General features: G+C 43.1%; 1 protein-coding gene across 1 annotated transcript in view; it reads left to right on the top strand.

Annotated features, from left to right (window-relative positions):
- KLF15 (KLF transcription factor 15) overlaps positions 1-19,511 on the top strand; it is a 38,939-nt gene extending 19,428 nt beyond the window's left edge. The window contains exon 3 of the mRNA XM_089521135.1: positions 15,619-19,511. Coding sequence (XP_089377261.1) covers positions 15,619-15,787 — 169 coding nt within the window. The 3' untranslated portion in view covers positions 15,788-19,511. The remainder of the gene's footprint in view (positions 1-15,618) is intronic.
- The last annotated feature ends 2,048 nt before the right edge of the window (positions 19,512-21,559 follow it).

The following is a 21,559-nucleotide window of genomic DNA, read 5'->3' on the forward strand; positions in this document are numbered from 1 at the left end:
ACAGTCCTTCTAAAGAGGTACTTCATATATATTATAACAACACACTGTTGTGATGTCCCTAATTTCCAGGGAATTAAAGCGAAGCAGGGAAGATATGAGTGAAAGCATCAAGAAGCCAAATGGTGATAATGCAATGGGTCATCTAAAAAGAGATGGATTAATCTTATAGTTTCTAAGCCAAATGAGAGCCTCTGCTGTTGCAAAGGGACTTTCTGGGCCGAGGTAGATTTCATTCAGTGAATCTACATACAGATGGTTCCACCTTACTCAACTGAGAAAGAAATCTTTCTAAGATTAAAGTTAATAAAAATGCTGCTGCTCTACAAGTCTCTGCAGTTCCTTCTTTACCATTCTAAGGTGGAGAGGCACTGCACCATTTCCGCACAAGTGTGCACAAAATTTCTAAGGATCCTTCTATATGAAAAGCTTGAGGGTACGTTGCATACATTTCCCTGCAGTGCAGAAAATGACAGATGTCCATCTCTTCTACTGTCTGCCCAGGTCTGCCAAAGCAGCAGAGAAGAGGGCATCAGGCGGAGAGGCATCAACCATCTAACACTGCACTGGTGGCACAGTGGTTAAATGCCTGTACTGCAGCCACTCACAAACCGCAAGGTTGTGAGTTCAATAACAGCAAAAGGGCTCAAGCTCGACTCAGGCTTGCATCCTTCCAAGGTCGCTAAAATGAGTACCCAGATTGTTGGGGGCAATTAGCTTACACTTTGTAAACCGCTTAGGGAGTGCTTAAGTGCACTGATAAGCGGTATAGAAATGTACTTGCTATTGCTAGAACTTTGGCTGTTTTGTGGTTGTGATGTATGAGTCTTAAGTGGTATAGGAACTGAATAATATCATTCGGCAGAGTTGTTTAACCAAGAAACAACAGAATCCTGTGAATCAGGACCTCCTTTGATCTTTATGCTGCCCCAATTGATCCAGCCATTGAATGGCTTTAACATAGTCAGTATGTTGAGAGGGATTTGTGGGAGACGTGCAGATCAATTTCTATTGAGCAGTGATTGTTCTGAAACCAGAAATCCCTGTTCCTGAAAGGTGATTGACAATCTTCTGTGTCCGCCTTCCTCCTCTTTTGGCGAGCCGACCACTTATGCAAGCAGCTAAATACACACATCAGCCAACTCAGGTAATATAAGCATTGCTCTTAGGTTAAGGATTAATTGAACTGAATACAAAGACGCTCTGTCATTTTGACAAGAAGTTTGTCTTGGAAGCTAATCCCAGTCTTTCCTGATGTGCACTTCGGAAATCTTAAAGTGGAAGATCTAAACCTACCTTAGTTCTGAAGCTATAGTTATGTCAAACCAGACCTTTCCATTTGGGATTTGTTCCTAAAAGGGAAAGAGAGAGGTAGCTACAAATTTCCCAAAGACCTTGTTTCCTTCAAGTATTACCTATTGCTAGGATAAGTCATAAGTCAGGGATTCCAGCACTTGCTGCATGTTTTTGAACATCAAAGTCAGATTGGCAAGCAGCTAGAGCCAAGGGAGCCTGGAATTATACTGCTCTCTTTTTTATCAGTGGAACGTGTTTACTTTTCAGAGGTTCAGAGAGAGAGTGGGACCTCACATGACTGTGCTGAGTACATCTGGAGCCTCTGTTCTTTCCTGTTCTTTTCCAGTTTTCGTTATCATCCCAAACGAACATACAAGCCCAAGATACTTCTGGTATTTTTCCTCTTAGCCCTTTTCCTTTTTTCTTTCTGCCAACATGGGCAGGATTTCTTCCCCTGAGCAAATACATTTAAGGCTGTTGATGTTTTCAAGAACAATTAACTAATGTTTCCCTAGTAGATATATAAATGGGAACATAACAGTTATGGGTGTAGCTACTGTTTTTTAAATCTTTCTCAATAGTCTGGAGGCTGAAATTAAAAAGAAAAAGTACTCAGATTGCTGCTACCTCCCATACAGGGTTTGCACCTCCATTTAAAAAAATGCACAACAACAGTGCTATTACCCTACCTAGGTAGGGACAGGCTGTGTAAATGCTGTCTAAACAGTGGGTCTTTGGTATCCACTGGGGTTTGCTTCCAGGACATCCTTCACCCCGCAAGGATACCAAAATCTGTGGCTGCTCAAGTTCCATTAAATACAATGGAGAGTAAAATGGTGTTCCATATACAGTATACAATTGCAAAATCAAGATTTGCTATGTGGAATTTATATTTGTTTAGAATATTTTCAATCTGTGGATGCTTGAATCCATGGATAAAAAAATCTGTGATATGGAGGGCTGCCTGTATAAATGAAAGAAAACCAAAGAGTTGGAGAGGGGACTTCCTGCTTTTTTGAATTGAAAGTAAGAGGGAGGACACATTTTAATACAAGAATGGGAATGATACAGCTCTCCAGATCTTTCAAACGTGCCGTTCCCAACATTTCATAGCACTGACTGTATTGACTATGGTTGCTGGGAGTTACAGTCCAACAGTGTCTGGAGGAGCACATGATTCTCAGCCTTAAAGCTGGTCTGGGTTTGTTTGTGTTGCTTTAATATCCTGGATGTTTGACATGTTTCTATACCACTATTAAACGTCTAAGGAATATAGGAAGCTACCTTAAACATAATTAGACCACTGGTGCATCTACATATTATCTGGCAGTGGCTTTCCATAGTTTCAGATGAGAATCTTTCTCAGTAGATGTGGGAACTGAGCCTGGGCCCTGGACTTTCTTCATGCAAAGCATGTGCTTTGCAGCTGAGCTATGGTTTTTTACCCAAAGAACAAAACACTCAGTTTCCTACATTCCTGAGAATTTCTTTAATTTTGCCAATTTTCTTTAAAGAGCCACATCAGGACTTCCAAAGTAAACACCTCTGCCGGGCGGCCTCCTCCCGGGGTGTCGGAGGTGCGCATCTGCGCACCGCCCCGGGAGTGCCGCCCACGGACTGAAGGAGCACCGCAGCGGGACTCCGCAACTGTGCAGCTGCACAGTTTTTGCTGGGCTTGAGAGGTGGTGGGTTAGCCTAGAGCAGAGGATGCCTGTGGTGGCTAACCTCTGCTCTTTAAATTGCTGGTGTAGGGTGGGGGGAGGTTATGGACGCGGGGGATGTATGGGCTGGGGAGGAAGGGGATAACATCACCTTGAGCGGAGCTCCTATTGAGGTTGTGTGGGGCAGGTGGAGGTATGGCGGTGGGAGGAGGGACTTGCGTTCCAGGGGAAGGAGAGATCGATGCCTCATATCTATCTCCCCTTCCTGTCCCTCTCCCAACCCAAGGGACCTGAGGGTCACTCCAACCGTGCCACAAACCCTGTCGCTGCTCCTGTGCAACGCCAGATCAATTAACAACAAGACCCACATCCTCCATGATCTATTGGAGGACCGAAGTTGTGATCTGGCTTGCATTACCGAGACCTGGCTTGGGCCTGAAGGTGATGCTGTGTGGGCTCAGGCCCTGCCTGCCGGGTTCTCGGTGAAGGACCAGCCCAGGTTAGGTGGGCGGGGGTGTGTGTGGCCTTGATACATAGGAACACCGTGTCCCTCACCAGGAACCACATCTGACAGACGTCCTATATCGAGTGTATTTACCTGACCCTAAAAGCTAGGGACAATCTAGGGATTCTGTTGGTGTATCGGCCACCCCGTGCGCTAACGGACTCCCTTAACGAGCTGACACAGCTGGTCGCTGAGCTGATGCTGGAGACGCCCAGGCTACTTGTCCTGGGCGACTTCAACAATTCCCTCATGGCCAGCTATGTTCCATCCGGTGCAGCTCGTGAATTCATGGATACCATGGCGGCCATGGGCCTGTCCCAGCTGATTCTGGGTCCTACGCATTGTGCGGGTAATACTCTCGATCTGGTCTTCTGTTCTGATGCGGAAAATCCGTGGGTGGAAATATCTAATATTTCCCCCCTGCCATGGACGGATCATTTCCTGGTTGAGGCGAAAGTCAAGGTCTCTACCCAGATCCCTCCCGGGGGTGGTGGACCCATTAGGATGGTCCACCCTCGAAGGCTAATGGAACCCAAAAGGTTCCAGGAAGCCCTAGAGGGACACATGGTTGGAAGTGACGGCGACTCTGTTGATGCCCTGACTGGTATTTGGAATACCGGTCTCTCGAGGGCTATATACAGTATCGCTCCTAAGCGCCCTCTCAGACCCGCTTCCAAACGTAAGCCCTGGTATACGGAAGATCTCCGGGCAAGGAAGCGGGAGCTGCGACGGCTAGAGTACCGTTGGCGGAAACACCTTCGCTTAGCCGACAAGACTCTCCTAGCCCAACTGTTAGAGGACTACGGAGAGGCGATACGAGCAGCAAAGAATTCGTTCTATGGTGCTCGCATCGCGTCCGCGGAGTCGCGTCCAGCAGAGTTGTTCAGGGTGGTCAGGGAGCTAACTCAGCTCCCTCCCGCCCTGAACCAGATCCTTGAACCTTCTAAGGGCTGCTGCGACCAATTTAACAACTTCTTCGCGGATAAAACTTCTCGGATAAGCGAAAGTCAACGCCGACATTCAGGCAGAACCTAGAGTAGAGGTATCCAGGACCTCCGTGGACTTTATTAAACTGGATCGGTTTGAGTTGGTAAGTACCGATGATGTGGACAAGATCCTCGGAAGTGTTCGGAAGACAACCTGCTCTCTCGATCCCTGTCCCTCGTGGCTAGCAGCCCAGGGGGGTCCGGCTGTAACGTTATTGTTACGCTGGATTATTAATACATCTCTGAGGGAAGGGCAATTTCCATCCGATCTGAAATTGGCCATAGTAAAACCTTTATTGAAAAAGCCCTCCCTCGACCCCCTGGTGTATAACAATTATCGGCCAGTATCACTGCTGCCATTTCTGGGGAAGGTGATCGAGAGGGCGGTTGCAATCCAGCTTCAGGGGGTCTTGGATGAAACGGATTATCTGGACCCATGTCAAACTGGCTTTCGGGCGGGTTACGGGGTTGAGACGGCCATGGTCGCCTTGGTCGATGATCTCCGTCTGGGCATCGACGGGGAGCGTGTCCCTGTTGGTGCTCTTGGACATCTCAGCGGCTTTCGATACCATAGACCATGGTATCCTTCTGGGGCGCCTGGCAGAGGTGGGAATCGGGGGCACTGCGCTCCAGTGGTTCCGGTCCTACCTCTCCAGGAGGTCCCAGATGGTGCAGCTGGGAGACGTGTGCTCCGACGAGAGGGCCCTTAAAACTGGGGTCCCTCAAGGAGCCATTCTGTCTCCCATGCTATTTAACATTTACATGAAACCGCTGGGAGAGATCATCCGGAGACATGGGGCGCGGGGTTATCAGTACGCTGATGACACCCAAATAATCTTCTCTATGTCTCCGACTGATGCAGTGACTGAGGATGGCGTCTCTCCTCTCGTGGCCTGTCTGGAGTCAGTAATGGGCTGGATGAGGGAAAACCGACTCAAGCTGAATCCAGAGAAAACGGAGGTACTCGTGATAGGTTCCCCTGGTCCAGGAATGGCGGTGGTTCCACCTGTCCTGAACGGGGTCACGCTCCCTGTGAAGGACTCCGTGCGCAGTCTGGGGGTGCTTCTTGACTCGTCCCTTCGCCTGACTGCTCAGGTGAATGCGACGGTCAAAAGCACCTGTCATCAGCTTCGGCTTATTCGCCAGCTGCGCCCATACCTGGCCCAGAGGGACCTTGAAATTGTGGTACACGCCCTGGTAACCTCGAGATTGGATTTCTGCAATGTACTCTACATGGGGCAACCCTTATACCAAACCCGGAAGCTTCAAATGGTGCAGAACATGGCAGCCAGGCTGGTCACTGGTACGTCCAGGGCCAGCCATATAACACCGGTATTAAAAGATCTCCATTGGCTGCCCATTCGCTTCCGGGCGCAATATAAGGTGTTGGTGATGACCTATAAAGCCCTAAATGGCTTGGGCCCAGGATACCTGAAGGACCGCCTCTCCCCATACTCTCCGCCCCGCACCCTCAGAACATCTGGGCAGCAATTACTTAGGATTCCCGGGGCGAGATTGGTCTCCACTACTAGGAGGACATTTTCCATCGCCGCCCCGGCCCTTTGGAACACGCTGCCCATAGAGCTCCGCTCAGCTACCTCCCTGGCCCAATTCAGACGGGACCTAAAGACCTTTCTGTTCCGGACCGCATTCCCTGAATAGGTCCTATAGGCCTTCTCCGCCGCACTGGCAACGGGACTGGCTAACCTGGGGCCTTTTGTTTTTATGCTTTCTGTAATTATGCTATGGTTTAAATTGTTTATTATTGTATTGTGTTTTAATTGCTGTAAACCGCCCTGATCTGATGGAAGGGCGGTATATAAATAAAAACTTTATTTATTTATTATTTAACACCAAGTGGGTTCCAGGCCACTCCATCCAAGATGTTATTGAGAAAACTGTTGCCCCAAAAGCATGCCCAGGATGGTAACTTGGTTTTTTTTTTTGGGGGGGGGGGCGGTCCGTTAGCTCTGCATCCCCTTCTACACAGATAAGAGGAGAGGGCAAGGAAGGAAGGGAGGACACAGAAGCCTACAATGATGATTGCAGTGTCAGTGGACTGATGTTGGAATTCGTGGGTTAGGTGATATGGATAAGATATCAATGAGGGGGAGTATTATTGGTGATATTTGTAAAATGGAGAATTTTTTGTCTTTGTAAAAATTGAGTAATATGGATAATTAATCTAGTACAATAACCCATATATATGTGGGTTATGAATATTAATAAGAGTAAATAATAAGTAGAAGTATGAGACATTTTGTAATAGAGGAGGTTAGACTACAGAACATATATAACCATTGATAAGAAAGTTGGAAATCATTGGCCTGGAACAGACAGGCTCGAAAGAGCAGCCCAAGTCTGCTACAGCCAGAAGCAGCTCAGTACCCCGCTGTCCACATGGCCCACTCCCAAGGGGGCTGTGGATGCAGGGGCCAACTGGCGCTGCCATTGGTCAGACTATCCCAGATCCTTTTTTGCTCTGATCCTAAGGACTGGAGCGTGGCTTTTGTACAGCTTCTGGCTGCTTTAGAGTGTGTGTTGTTTAATTGGCACCTGTCCAAAGTGTCCAGAATCTACGTCATCTCGCCTGTCTGTTTCACCTCCATGTTTCACTTGTTTTTCTGTGCATGTGTGCGTGTTTTTAAAAAAAATTGGAGGGGGAGGTAATGTATTTTCTGTTTCCCTACTTTTTGTAATTGTAGCTTTATTATATTAGAAATTGCTTGTAATATCTTTTTTTTATTTTATTGAACATTTTTAAAAAACATATGAAACAGAACAATAACAAACTTTTATACCTATATACATTAACATATACCGATAGAAACAAAAACAAAAATTAACAAATAACAGTTATGATCTGAATAATATTCCTTATTTGTCTAATCTGTAAAAAAAACTTCCTAGGGAAAAAAACACACCAACTAGGACAGCGGTTCCCAACCTTTGTTGGGCCGCGACCCCCATTCCGGGCGAAAGTCCCGCCCGTGACCTCCCTCATTGGTTGTGAGGCGAGGAAGGGGTGGGACTTTCGACTGCCTACACGCCGCAGCGGGTTTTGCGGCCGTATGCCCCGCCCCTTCCCAGTCTCCCAACCAATCAGGGAGGCCACCAGGGAAGAAGGGGCGGGACTTCCAGTCGCAAAGGCCGCTGGGGCTTGAAGTCCCGTCCCTTTCACCTTCTCCTGGGTGCCTTGGAGGGCACCCGCGGGGAGAGGGCAAGGGGAAGAGGCGACCCCAGCCCCCTCGCCTTCTCCTCACGGGTGCCCTGGAGGGCGCCCGGAAGGAGAAGGGAAGGGGAGGAGGTGACTAGTGCCGGCACCCGCAGGGAAAAAGGGAGGAGGGGGAGGCAGGGGGAAATCCCAACCTGGCGACCCCCAAGAAGGGGTCACACGACCCCCAGGTTGGGAACCCCTGATCTAAGAAGTAATAATGTATTATTATTATTATTATTATTATTATTATTTTATATAGCGCTGTAGATTGCACAGTGCTATACATAAAATTTAAATTTAAAGGAAGAAGAAGAAGCCTACAATGCTGGTTTGAGGAATATCCTTCAATACTTTTGGTGATTGACCAAAACAAAGGAAAGATAAAGCTGATAGGTGCAAAATATACTATTAGAATTCCAGGGCATTTCTTTTCTTCTGATGAAACTACTTGACACCTCATTGGTAAGAGAATGGTTGAAACTAGCTTTTTGGAAAACAAAAAGCGTTTTCACTCTACTTTTTTGGAGAAGCAGTGTCTCAAGGAGTGCTTTTTGCATCTGACCTTTTCTCCATAAGAAAAAACTCCCAGTATTTTTAGTGGATATGCTATTGTGGGCCTTCTACCACATTCACCCCCATGAATATGTTCCATAGCAGGCATGTAAACTCACCATGGAGCTGGGTAAGCTGACGTGCTGAGTCCAGAGATGATTCATTTTCAGTTATGTTGATGGTTTTTGTTACTATTGTTATGTTATGAGATTCTACAAGATAAATTAGCTGATTGCTTTGCACAGTCAGACAAGACCTGCAGGCAGACGAGAAATATCTTCCCTAGGAGGAAATGATTTTCCATGATTTCTGAAACTTTTGATCACGCAACATGAATGATGCTGCAGCTGAGTGATCTTGACAATGAGCTCCATCACAGCAAATGCTCACATCCCATCTGCATCCCAAGAGAGGTAGCCTTTTAAATCTGATATAATTCATTTGCAGAAAATCTCCTTTATAAATATATTAATGCCTACAATAGAAATGGACAGCAAGACAGCTAAATGTTACCACAACTCAGGAGGAAGCACTTAACTAGGCAAATAACTAAATAGAAAAGAGTTGTGGGCTTATCATTATGAAAGATATTGGTAGAAAAATCTGTTAACACCCAAACTGACTTTATATTCAAAAATCAATTTTGGAATTTGGAATTGTTCACCTACTTGAACTTAGGTCTCATGCAAATACCTAATTTGGTGCTTGGCATTTCAACTATGGCATTGACATTTAACACCCATCCTTAATATTTTAGGATGTGACACCTGAATTTTGTTGATAATAAGCCTTGGAATGTAACATATATCGGCTGTTCCTTCAAAAGACTCTATGTATGTTTCTGGGTTATTCCGGGGTTCTCAGATCTAAGGGTCCTCTTCTCTAGTTATCATGCAGAGGGGATACACCCATATAGACATGTTTCCTATTTAAAAATTAAATGTTTGTGCAACTGTGATGATGCTTAATATCTCGTGCTTAATGACCAGGGATTATCCCTTGTAATATTACCCATGTAACATAATCAGGGCCCGTTTCCTATGATATCAGAAAGAGTCATCCCTAGGTCTCAAGTTTTGGACCAGATATCTCTTAGCTTGGGACAGTCCTGACATGGCAACACTAGTTATTCATGGCTACTTTTAGGGCATATTGGAATTTAGGTAGCCATTATTCTGGGGGTTTTCTGCATATAGATTTTTTGGATATGAGCTTGGCTATTGCTCTTGTTAATGTCCTGCTAGAGCCTAACTAACCTAATGGCACCAGATCCTGTCTGATCTTGGAAGCTAAGCAGAGTCAGCCCTGCTTAGTACTTAAATGGGAGACCACCAAGGAATACCAGGTGCTCTAAAAAGAATTCCAGAAGAAGCCGCTACACCACAATCGCGTTTTGTGCTTGTGTAGTCTCTCTTAAACAGTACAGTTTTCCATGGTGGTCCACAGTTTGCTTTCAGGTGCTCCTTAAGACTATAGTAACAATCCTAATGGAAAGTTCTGGAGGCCTTTTTCCAGAGTAAACAGTGAGTTAAAAAAACCTGCTGCTTGCTTTCGTAAGAACTATGTGTCTATGGAGCAGTTGAGCTCTGTTGCATCATTACAGAGATGTTGTACACAAAACTACACTATATAATGGCAAGCCAAACTGAAGAAATACAAGTTTGTAAAACAGTCACAAGAGTGCTGATGTAAAATAATTTTACATATGAACCCACAGAATTGTTATGTTCCAACCTATAGGTTTTTCTTCTTCTTGTTTCTGTAAACCCATAAAGAGCGCTGATATTTTTTTGGTGTGGGTATGGTAAGCTGATCTTTCCAAGCAAGCAGGCCAAGAGCATAGCAATATTGTTACCTGATCAACTGCAGGCTTGGCTATGATGCAAAACATATTTTTATCAGATTAACTCATGTTGTTTTCCATGGCTCCGATAGCACATGTTTTGGATATGTACATCTCCTTTCCTTATTTTGCTCATGATAAAAACAGGTTCCAGCGGACTTAGTGTTTCTCACTTTGCTCAAGTTTATGAAATAAATATCAGATCATTTGCACAGACAATGAAATCCTTGTTTAGTTAACTTTAAATACTTGGAATTATATTGAGGTCAAAAACTGGGAGCTTTGGCCTGCCTTGATATTGAAGAGGCAAGTTAAAACAGAAACAGAAATAAATCCCAAATTCAACAAATGATTGGTAGCACACTCCTTCCCAGTTTTCATAATGAGAAGACCCACCTTTTTGTTGAGAAAAAATGACATTCTCTTCCCATTTGGAAAAACCATAATCTTCCAAACACATAGTATAGATTTCTTCTCTCTTTTCAGTTGGTATTAAATGGGGCCTAAATACCCTAAAGGCACTAGATTCTACCTGATTTTGGAAGCTTAGTGGGGTCAGCCCTAGTTAGTACTTGGATGGGAGACTGCCAAGGAATACCATGTACCGTAGGCTACAATTCAGAGAAAGGAAATGGCAAACCACCTCTGAGCATTTCTTGCCTAAGAAAATCCTACGAAAATCATGGGGTTGACAGACAACCTGAAGGCACACATACACACACACATAGTATTAAATGACCATGACTTAATTTATTTACTATAAACAAACAGCTGACCACATTTCTTTGGAATTCTTCTTTGTGCCAATCTTTACTACTGTTCTGGCTGACACCCATTTTGTGACACCACTGTTCAAAGGGACAGTATTTTATGTGGTGTGTCAGAAACACTTAGATTTTCCAGAGGAGTTTTAGCAAGAGTTGGGTGCCCATGGCTTTTTTAAAAGCTTTAAAATTAAAAAGATGTACTTCTAAAAAGAATGGATATAAAGACATGCTGAAGCTTTCCATAACTGAGCAAATGGCAGGGCAATGCTCAGGGTCTAAAATATTTTCTTGGGGCTGGTTATTTTTGAACAGCATGTCCTAGACTCCCCTAACTAGTATAGGCAATGACCATGCTGCTTTGGGGATTTGGGGAGCTGCAATAAAAAGAATAACACTTCCAGACAGGGTTGATAGGGTTGTCAGACTGAAAACTAGAACTAGTTCCTACACATTTATAGTTTGTGTAGAAAGGGGAATTTCAGCAGGTGTTGCTTGTTACCTGGTAGTATGACAAGCAACTCATGCTGAAATTCCCTCTTATATGCAATAATGAAAGGTACAAAAGCTTTTTCCAGTTTTTGCTGTGGCTTCTCGACATACAGCTCTTTCCTTCCTTCGATGGAATGGTAGAGGCTTCAAGGTCAAGTAGCAGCAGAAGTGACTGTATTGTTCTTTGTGTTTGGAGATTACTGTAAATTAGGAATAGAGCACCTCCTGTCTTCCAGATGGATTTGAATTACAACTTCATATGCAACCAGTATGCTCAATGGTCAGGGATTATGGAACTTGTAGTCAAGGACATCAGAAGACCACCAGGTTGCCTATCCCTGAACATAAGACGTTCAGGGCTTAATTTTTCCAGTTTAGCAGAGTCACCTTTTCCTCCCTGTCTGTATTATATCCATTTAATTGAGCTCTATTTTGATCAAAATATTGCTGATAATGCAGCATGCCATTATAGTGTCTCCTCATGTTCTAAAATAGCTTCAATAGATATGAAACAGATGCTTTTAAGTACCTTTGAGGGCAGACAGCTGGTTCTGTTGCTAACAGGCCAAGGATTATGTCTCACCAAACATTTTGGAGAATTGTCTCCAGATTCCTACAGTTGCCATTGCAAGGGGAAAACAAGGCACTGCACATGAGCACCTCAATCCCTAGAGAAAGTTATTTTTTAAATATAATGAGAAGGGGGAGCTATCAAAGCAGGCTTTTGCTTGCTAGCTGTTTCTGGGACCAAGCCTTCAACTGACTTTAGCCACTGTCTACGAGAAAGAGTGACGGACAGCAGTGTTTGCAAGCCAAATGTATGAATTATATCCATTGCTGAGGAACGTACATGGGAAGCAGAACTATGATGGATGTGGAGATGTTTGCAGTTGGAAATGGGGCTAGGTTTAACAGATTCCTTCTGAAGAAAACATTGTGTGTGTGTGTCTTACATCTGCAGAGTAATATCACTCTACAGTGCTATAGTGCTATTATTCTAACTGCTATAGCTGCCTCATATGGAATCATGGGATTTGCAGTTTAGAGAGGGGCATTTAAAATTTTCAGCCAGAGAGCTCTTAGCTCTCACTAAACTACAAGCCCCAGAATCCCACATGAGGCAGCCACAATAGTTAAAGTATAAAAATGTAGTGTGATGGTGACTTAATCCCAGATATTTAGGATATAATAGAGCTGTAGTGGCAAGGAATAACAAACTGCCATTAAACACAGAGTCATTTTTCTTCTGACAGAAATTCACAATTAGCACTGATTGTGTGTATGAGACAGAGGACCTTATCGCACTTACAGTTTTCCCGTTCCGTTCATGTCTACAAGCCGGACAGATCAGGAAACGGGCTGACGACGAACGCTATCGCATTAAGTGTTGTCAGCGTTATGCGATCGCAACAAGAACGATCGCTATCGCACTCCGCTTTTCGATAGAACAACCTGTTGTCGTTTGTGGACCTCGCTGTGAATGGATTTCACCGCACAGCCGGGTCGCATCCCGATGACGCCCCGAACACCCCCTGTCTTTGCGCATGCGCAGTTCAGGAAAAAATTGGTGTGCGGTTTCGAAAGGGAGCTTGGGTTATTCTCTTTCCCTCCTTATTCCCTGTCGCTGTCCCTCTCTGCAAAAACGCGGAAGAGACATTGCAGCCACCTCCTGTCACATTATGGGGTTGACAGTTTTAAGGAGGGGTGTATAGAATTCGTAGGCAGGGAAGTTCTCTGACTGAGAAATCAATATACCACTCCTTAAAACTGGCAATCCCACAACAAAACACGAAATATTAATTCAAGGTACTTTATGTAATGCCACTACAGTGTTGTAATCACTGATAAAAAAATCCACAACAGTAACGAAAGGAAATATTTATCTATTACGTGATGTCCCTCCATCTAGAACTGCTGTAAATGTCCTCGGAAAACTAGTGCATACAGTAGGACAAAATATAGCTATCAATGTTAAAAAATTTTTTTTAATGTTATAAGAACAAGGTAGATTTTCTCCATAGCTTTGTTCTTTCATTTGTCCCTGAATTAATTGGATATTTCAGGCAAAGCTACCATTATGTTGCCATTATAGTCCACTATTGCCAGGGAATAAATGTAGGACAAAATGTAGAACAAACAGTAGGACACATGCAGCACCAAACTAAAGCACAAAATGTTGGACATTTTAGGTCCTAAAGTCATGGCTTACTTTAGGTCTTCAGTTGTCTTGTTGCAGCGGGACAATTATTCAAAACCTAACATACCTACCCGAGATCGTTACATGGTATCAAACACAGTTTCCTGTGTTTTTTTCATATACAAACATGTCTACATGTTCTATAATTTTCACTGATGAAAGTCGTTAAAACATCTTGCAAGGGGACCAGGTATAGGAAAGATGTCATGATGGACCATCGTTACTGTAGGGACTGGACGGGGATGGAATTGGAACGCGTAGGATATCGCACACGGGGGATTTTACGTTCTCATAACGTTTACTGGAGAGGGAGGACGGAAACAAATCGTTGGGGACATTTTACGCGAACGGAACGGAACGGGTACGCACTGTAAACGTGTCGGTAACAAGGCTGTGCGATAAAATCCATTCCGTTCCGTTACCGTACAGACCTCGGATCGTTTAAAAACGCGTGTGCGATAAACTCCAGAGACAGGCTGACAGATAGCTCAAGCTCATAAGGCAGGTTCTTACCAAACAATGAAATATTTACACTTTACTACTATTTATACCCATGGAAACCTGGTCATTACTAGGGCATTTTAAAGTACAATGGAACTAAAAATGTATGTCTTCATTCTCTCTACTTATCCTACAATGTGTATTTTTGGTACTCAGGTCTCATGTAGCTGCTGGTGTCTTGTAGGGGCTACTTGGTCCCTGGTATTCAGTTTCAGTTCAGAGGCTGTTGCACTAAGTTACACAAATCCTCCTGAAAAGCAGTGTAGCAGTTATTTCAGTGGTAAAGTGCTTAACCACCCCACCCACCCATTGTCAGTGTAGACAGCACAAAAGATAAGGAATTTATTGATCAAATAAAATATAACTCTTTGAAAAAAATACCCTTGGAGGTCTTAGGCAAGCCACCATTTCATAGCCTTTGACTGTGTCCTCTGCTCATAGTCTTTACTGTACTATAATGTTATGGGTTCATCGTAAGCATTATGAATTAGCTGGGTGTGTTTAGCCTAGGAAGAGAAGGTTAAGAGGTGACATGATAGCCACATTTAAAAATTTGAAGGGATGTCATATTGAGGATAGAGCAAGCTTGTTTTCTCCTGCTCCAAAGACTAGGACAATGGATTCAAACTTTTCAATTCAATACAGGAAAATAGATTCCACCTAAATGCTCTGAAATTATGGAATGACCTGCCAGAAGAGATCCATCTCATTACCACCTTAGACAGTTTTAAGAAGGCAGTCAAGACACATCTCTTCCGGCAGGCCTATCCACCTGACCCTGTATAAGACAGCCATCCACTTCAATGCTCCACTCTTTTTGACCATGTTTACTGAGTAATCTTAACTGTTATTATGATAAGGCCTAGGTTTTTATTTGAGACTATTATTGTTGTTGTCTGTATTTTATTATTGATTGTACTATTGCCTGTATTTTTATTAGGTTGTAATCCCACCTCAATCCACAGGGAGAGGCGGGAAAATATAAATTGTTGTTGTTGTTAGGAAGAATTTCCTTATGGTAAGAACTGTTGGACAGTAGAATACACTGCCTTGGAGTATGGTAGAATCTCTTTCCTTGGAGGTTTTTAAACAGAGGCTGAATGGCCATCTGTTGGGAGGGCTTTGATTGTGAGTTCCTGCACAGCAGGAACTTGAACTGGATAACCCTTGTGGCCTCTTCCAGTTCTATGATTCTAGAATAATGCATATAAAAAAGTTCTTGCATGACTTCCAAGTCATTTCTGACCTATGGTAACCCTAAGACAAACCTATCACAGGGTTTACTTGGCAGGATTTTTTTCAGTGGAAGTTTGCCTTTGCCTTCCACTGAGGCTGAGAGACTTATTTCCCACCAAAACATTTTACAGAACTGTAAGAATGATGAGGAACCATTGGTCCTCCAGGTATGTTGGTCTACAGCTCTCATGAGACCTCCCCCGCATTGCTAGTGGTAGGACATGATGATAGTTCTATTCCAAGATACCCAGAGAGCCAAAGGTTCCCAACTCCTGCATTATATATCAGTGCCAAATATTATTTTGCATGTATTGATAACCACCCTAAAGCTGAAGGCAAACAGCTGATAGCTTTTCCTCCTTCACTTTCAGGTTCTCACGATCTGACGAGCTTTCTCGACATAGGCGATCGCACTCTGGAGTGAAGCCTTACCAATGCCCTGTGTGTGAGAAGAAATTTGCTCGAAGTGACCACTTGTCCAAGCACGTCAAAGTCCACCGATTTCCTAGAAGCAGCCGTTCTATGCGTTCAGTGAACTGATGTGTCTTGCCTGCCTGCTTCTTTTCACCTGTCCATCCAAGAACAGGTGCTGGCAGCTCTGTCTTCAGTACCTTTCTCTCACAATAATTTATTTGTCTCCACCTAACAGCCGATGGCATGACTTCACACATGCATCCTCTTTGTTGTCACCCGCCACCATTGCCTTCTTCCTTTCCTTTCCTTTCCTTTTCTTTGCTGCTGCTTCCTTTGAAAATTACAGTGTTTTATTTTTAGATGTTTTCTCCTGTGCCATGATAATTTATGGGCTACTTGCTGCTAGTTAATTATAGTTTTGGCATTCCTGAAGGCTTTGCTCATGTACAGGGCTGTTCATTGTAAGGTTTTTTTGTTTGTTTGTTTGTTTGTTTTGGTTTTTTTTTTTAAAAAAATCATATTACGTTGGCCTATTTGTCCAATTTGGAAACAAATTTCTTTTTGAAATGGAAACTGCTCCGTTCATTTTTGTGGGTTTGATTTATTATTGTCATTGTTGAGATGGCAGTAGTGTAGTGCCAATGGGGTTCATTAGCTAGGAAATGGTAGCAACTATTAAAACAAGAAATGCAAAAAGGCATTCTGGAGGCTTGTGTGTGTGTGTGCCAACCAGTGGAGTTTGGAAAAGTTACTTTTTGAATAACAGCTCCCAGAATCTTCAAGCCAGCATTGTGAGGATGTACAGTGTGCCCTCCACATTTGCTGGGATTAAGGGTTCAGGACTCCTTTGAAAGTGGAAAAACTGCAAATGAAAAACCCACTTTTTTTTTTACCCATGAGAACACCTCTCTAAAAATCTCTAGGTCCTCCAGCACAAGTCTGTGGTCATCCTCTGGCAGAAAGTGACCATAGAATTGCTCTGGAGGACCTACAAATGCCTATAAAAGTGTTCTCTCTAGGAAGGTCCTCCAGTGCAACATCTGGTGGATGTTGACCACAGGGTCATGAAGGAGGGCCTAGAGATTCCTAGAGAGAACATATTAATCAAATCCATGAATAATCAGTTCCGCAAAAGTCAAAGCTGCAAATGTGGAGGGACGACTGTAGGACCTAGGAGAATCTGGATGTTACTTTTCTAACTGGAATTCTGGTTACAGACAGAACTCAGCTTTACTGGAGATGATTTGAATCAGAATCATGGTTCTCCCAGGCACTTCATAAACCCATAACATTCTTTCCAAAACCAGAGACCCACCAATGGTTTCTGCCCTTCATTCACCAGCTCCTTTCCTGTATATTCAACCCTGTTCTGCCATTTTCTGTGTATGAGAGAAAGACAAGACAGAAATTAAATGAAATAATATTTTTGAAATCAAACACTGGCACCGGGGGTGGGGTGGGGGGTGAAGATAAGAAAGGAATTTGTGTTCTTTGCTCAGTGACCTACATGTGAAATAAATCCACACAATGCAATGTTTTCAGTTACAAGTACAGTGAATGTGTAGGGGGTGGGCTGCACCTTAGTACTCAGCCCTCAGTCCCCTAGCCTACAGGACTCTCTGCAGGCATAGATCAGGGATGGTGCCTGAGGCCAAGATCCTGTACATCCCACTCATGTTCATTATCTTCATACTATGCAATTCAAAATGTTGAATACAGTTGTCAGTCTCCCATCCTAAGTCATTTTGAGTGTCTAGGAAGATGACAGTATTTTCTCTTCCACACACACATACCCCAAATGCCCATATTTTTAGCCAGTTTGAATTTGCCATGAATGAAGACCTTTCAACATAGTGCAGAAGAATGCCCACCTAAAACTTTCAGGGGGCAGGGAGCAACTCAAGATGCACCTCCTCAGGTATCCAGCCATTAACCCAGAGGCTTTCCTTTAGGGCTCTCCCAAGAAATTCAGCAGGAGACCAAGCACAGGGATGAATCTTGTCTGCTGCAGAATCTCTATGTGTTTCCACAAACTTCAAATCACACTTATGGTATGATAACAATGCATGTGTGGCTGGTGGATGCTGGAGAGGAGTACTGATTCCTGGCCTTCACTGGAGTCCAAACTATACAATGGCCATGGTGCTATATAGAAGAGTAAACACTGGTGAGGAGGTGATGTGCATGTATTTGCAGAAATGAGCCTTGCCCAGACATCAATGCAAAAGCACATTGTCCCTTGATCACCATGTGGGAAGACTGGATGGAAGGATTTGCTTACTGTGTATGGCTTCAGCTTAGAATCATTCCTGAAATAGTTGGCAAAAAACATGGCCCTTATATGTTTTCTAAAGGCCATAACAGTAATGGTTATTATTCAGCATCTTTGCTGACTAAAAGGTGAATATACAGAGCTAGGTAGCAATAATGAGCACCTTGTAATTAACTCCTGTCCCCAATAACTAAAGCATAGCTACATTAAGGTTACAATGTAACAAGGGTTAACTTCACCCCTTTTGCAATGCCACTGTAACTTTCAAGTTACACCTATAGTTACAGGGATGTGGCTTCACTTAACACTGGGCGAAGGATATCAAATGGCTTAAGTACTGACTTTGTGCTCTGTTGTGAGTGTTGAGCTGATAAGGAAACAGATTGGAGGAGGATGTAGTATTGTAGTATTCAGAGTTTTTTTAAAAAAATTATATGGTAGTCATTTACTTTTGAGAAGTGGGCAACTAAACCGTTGCTTTTAAAATCATAAGTATACCAGTAGCTAACTACTTTGTGGGCAGCCCTGCAGACTATATCTAATTGTTGTTGTTGTTGTTGTTGTTGTTGTTTTAAAAGATTCCAGGCTCTATAAATATATGCTGGTGCCATTTCCCCATGTTTACAATGTGGAATTAAATCCTTGTCCCTGGTACATGGGATGAGAGAACTTAAGACTTAGTTGAATGTTTTGTGAAAGCACTTTTAGAGCCTTTGGAGGCAAGCGGTACCCAGGTGTGGAGTATCCTTATAGGCCACTATTCAGAGAACAATGCAACTGGGGCATCTGGTGTTCTAGTCAGCTGGCATGGTAGCTGTTAAGGGCTTTCAGAAGAGAATATATGCATATCTATATTAAAAATAAATAAATACATAATCCATATAATCAGATGCTGGATGCAAAATTATTGTGTTAGGCAACACTTCCTCCCCTCCTTCCTTTTATTTTTGTACTTTGCTGATTGTATGATGCTTTCTAGCAAAATAGAATCTGTTAATAAGAAATTACTTTTTAAAGGAAAAAGATATATAAAGGACATTGCATCTCCTCTATTATCACTGATAGTGTCTATAAGCAAAATATAGACATTATCTATTACTTGATCCAATTGAAAGCAGGAAGACAGGATTAGTTGCAGCCTAATTAAGTTCCATTGCTTTGGATGACACTTGGTTGCAATGAACTTCTTTTTACAATAATGCCTTGTGTCTTTTTTCTTTTTCTTTTTTTGTGTGAGCCAAGTGGGGAAATAAAACACTGCAATTCTAGTATTAGTAGGTCAAAATGGAGACTGTGTTGTCATGTTAAGAGCAAGAGCTCCACTACTTTCCTCTAGGAATGCATTCCTTGTGTCCTCTAGAAATAAGTATAAATGACGTCCTTCTATTGACTGGTTTTTATCTCACATCCTATGAATGTATGTAAATAAAATTGTATATACTGCATATCTATATAAAATATCTTTTAATAACATGTGAAAAAATTGTGTAAATTGGAAGCAAAAATATCTTTAAAGCCAATGTACATAAGTTACAATCTGTATATTTTTTTCTTTTGTTCTTCATAAAATATATTTACTTTGACAATAAAAAGAAAATGGAAATTTTAGAAATGATGTTTCACTCTTTCTTTGGTTTCCAACATGCCAACAAATTATTGTTGGGTTCATGAAGAATCCTGGAGAGAGGTGCAGAAAATAAACAAATTTGGGTGCTGCAGAGATCAATGCTGTGAGTGACATTTTGAAAGACATGATTTAGGTCAGACTAAGGATGTCTGGGCTGAGGACATGCACTGAGCTTCATGTCTTAATGGGAACTTGAATCTAAATCCCCCAAGTCCCAGTGTAGCACTCTAACCACTACAGCACATGGCAGATGTTCTGTGTCTAGCAAGTTCCAAGAAGTCATATAATCAGGCAAAGAGGTGCATTCCCAATTGGGCCTTAAAATAACTTTCTGCTATTCAGAAATATTAAACGAACAATGGACATCACACTGGATAATATACTAATAGTATTGGTTGCTGTGTGGTAAAGGGTTTCATTTTTCATAGAATCATAGAGTTGGAAGAGACCAAGGGCCATCCAGTCCAACCCCCTGCCATGCAGGAAATCTAAATCAAAGCATCCCTGACAGATGGCCATCCAGCCTCTGCTTAAAGACCTCCAAAGAAGGAGACTCCACTGCACTCTGAGGGAGTTTGTTCCACTGTCGAACAGCCCTTACTGTCAGGAAGTTCCTCCTAATGTTGAGGTGGAATCTCTTTTCCTGTAGCTTGCATCCGTTGCTCCGGGTCCTAGTCTGTGGAGCAGCAGAAAACAAGGTAGCTCCCTCCTCAATATGACATCCCTTCAAGTATTTAAACAGGGCTATTATATCAGCTCTTAACCTTCTCTTCTCCAAGCTAAACATCCCCAGCTCCCTAAGTCGTTCCTCACCACTTTGGTCGCCCTCCTTTGGACACACTCCAGTTTCTCAACATCCTTTTTAAATTGTGGTGCCCAGAACTGCACACAATATTCCAGGTGGGGCTTGACCAAAGCAGAATACAATGGCACTATTACTTCCCTTGATCTAGACACTATACTTCTATTGATGCAGCCTAAAATTGCATTGGCCTTGTTAGCTGCTGCATCACACTGTTGACTCATGTTCAGTTTGTGGTCTACTTGGACTCCTAGATCCCTTTCACATGTAGTCTCGTTCAGCCAGGTGTCGCCCATCCTATATCTGTGTATTTCATTTTTCCGCTCTAAGTGCAGTACCTTACATTTCTCTGTGTTGAAATTCATTTTGTTAGCTTTGGCCCAGCTTTCTAATCTATTAAGGTCATTCTCAAGTTTGATCCTGTCCTCAGGGGTATTAGCTATTCCTCCTAATTTGGTATCATCTGCAAATTTGATAAGTATACCCCCAATACTGTCATCCAAGTCATTGATAAAGATGTTGAACAGCACTGGGCCCAGGACAGAACCCTGTGGCATCCACAGGTCACTTCGCTCCAGGATGAAAAGGAGCCATTATTGAGCACCCTTTGGGTTCGGCCAGTCAACCTTATGTCAGGCTGCTGAAATATTAATAAAGATCTATATTGATTGGGATGAGTCTGCACATCTTTCTTAGCCTAATACATTTTGCTACAGAGCAGTAAATGGTACCTCCCCACCACCCAAGGTGCAGAGTACCCAAAAGCCTGCTCAGTTATTCTGGCACACTTATGGGGTTGCCAGGTCACTAGTATTCTATGCCCTGAATTTTCAGGTCCAAAATTGAAGATCAGGGAGTGGGGTCTTGTAATGTCACAGAGGCAAAGCAGGGAGGGGTGGAACAATTTCATGGTCAGCTGACTGAGAAAAAGACTAGTTGGGGAACCCAAGTATATAGACCCAGAAGCTGGATAAAATCTGTCTAAACCAGGGGTGTACCTATGGAAGGGCAGCATGAGAAAATTGCTTCCTCATATATGAATTCTGTCCCTACATGCAAATTTTCTTCAATCCCCCAGTATTACAGAGAATGAGACACTGGAAATCTTTTGGACCTAGAATTCCTATATTCACTGTGGTCTCATTCCTTTCATAACTTTGCCCGTCCCATTTATTTGGATACTTCAACTGTCTTTTT

This window comes from Sceloporus occidentalis, unplaced genomic scaffold (assembly GCF_023333645.1).
Source record: "Sceloporus occidentalis isolate IW3139 unplaced genomic scaffold, rSceOcc1.0.p SCAF_1, whole genome shotgun sequence".
NCBI classification, from domain to species: Eukaryota; Metazoa; Chordata; class Lepidosauria; order Squamata; family Phrynosomatidae; genus Sceloporus; species Sceloporus occidentalis.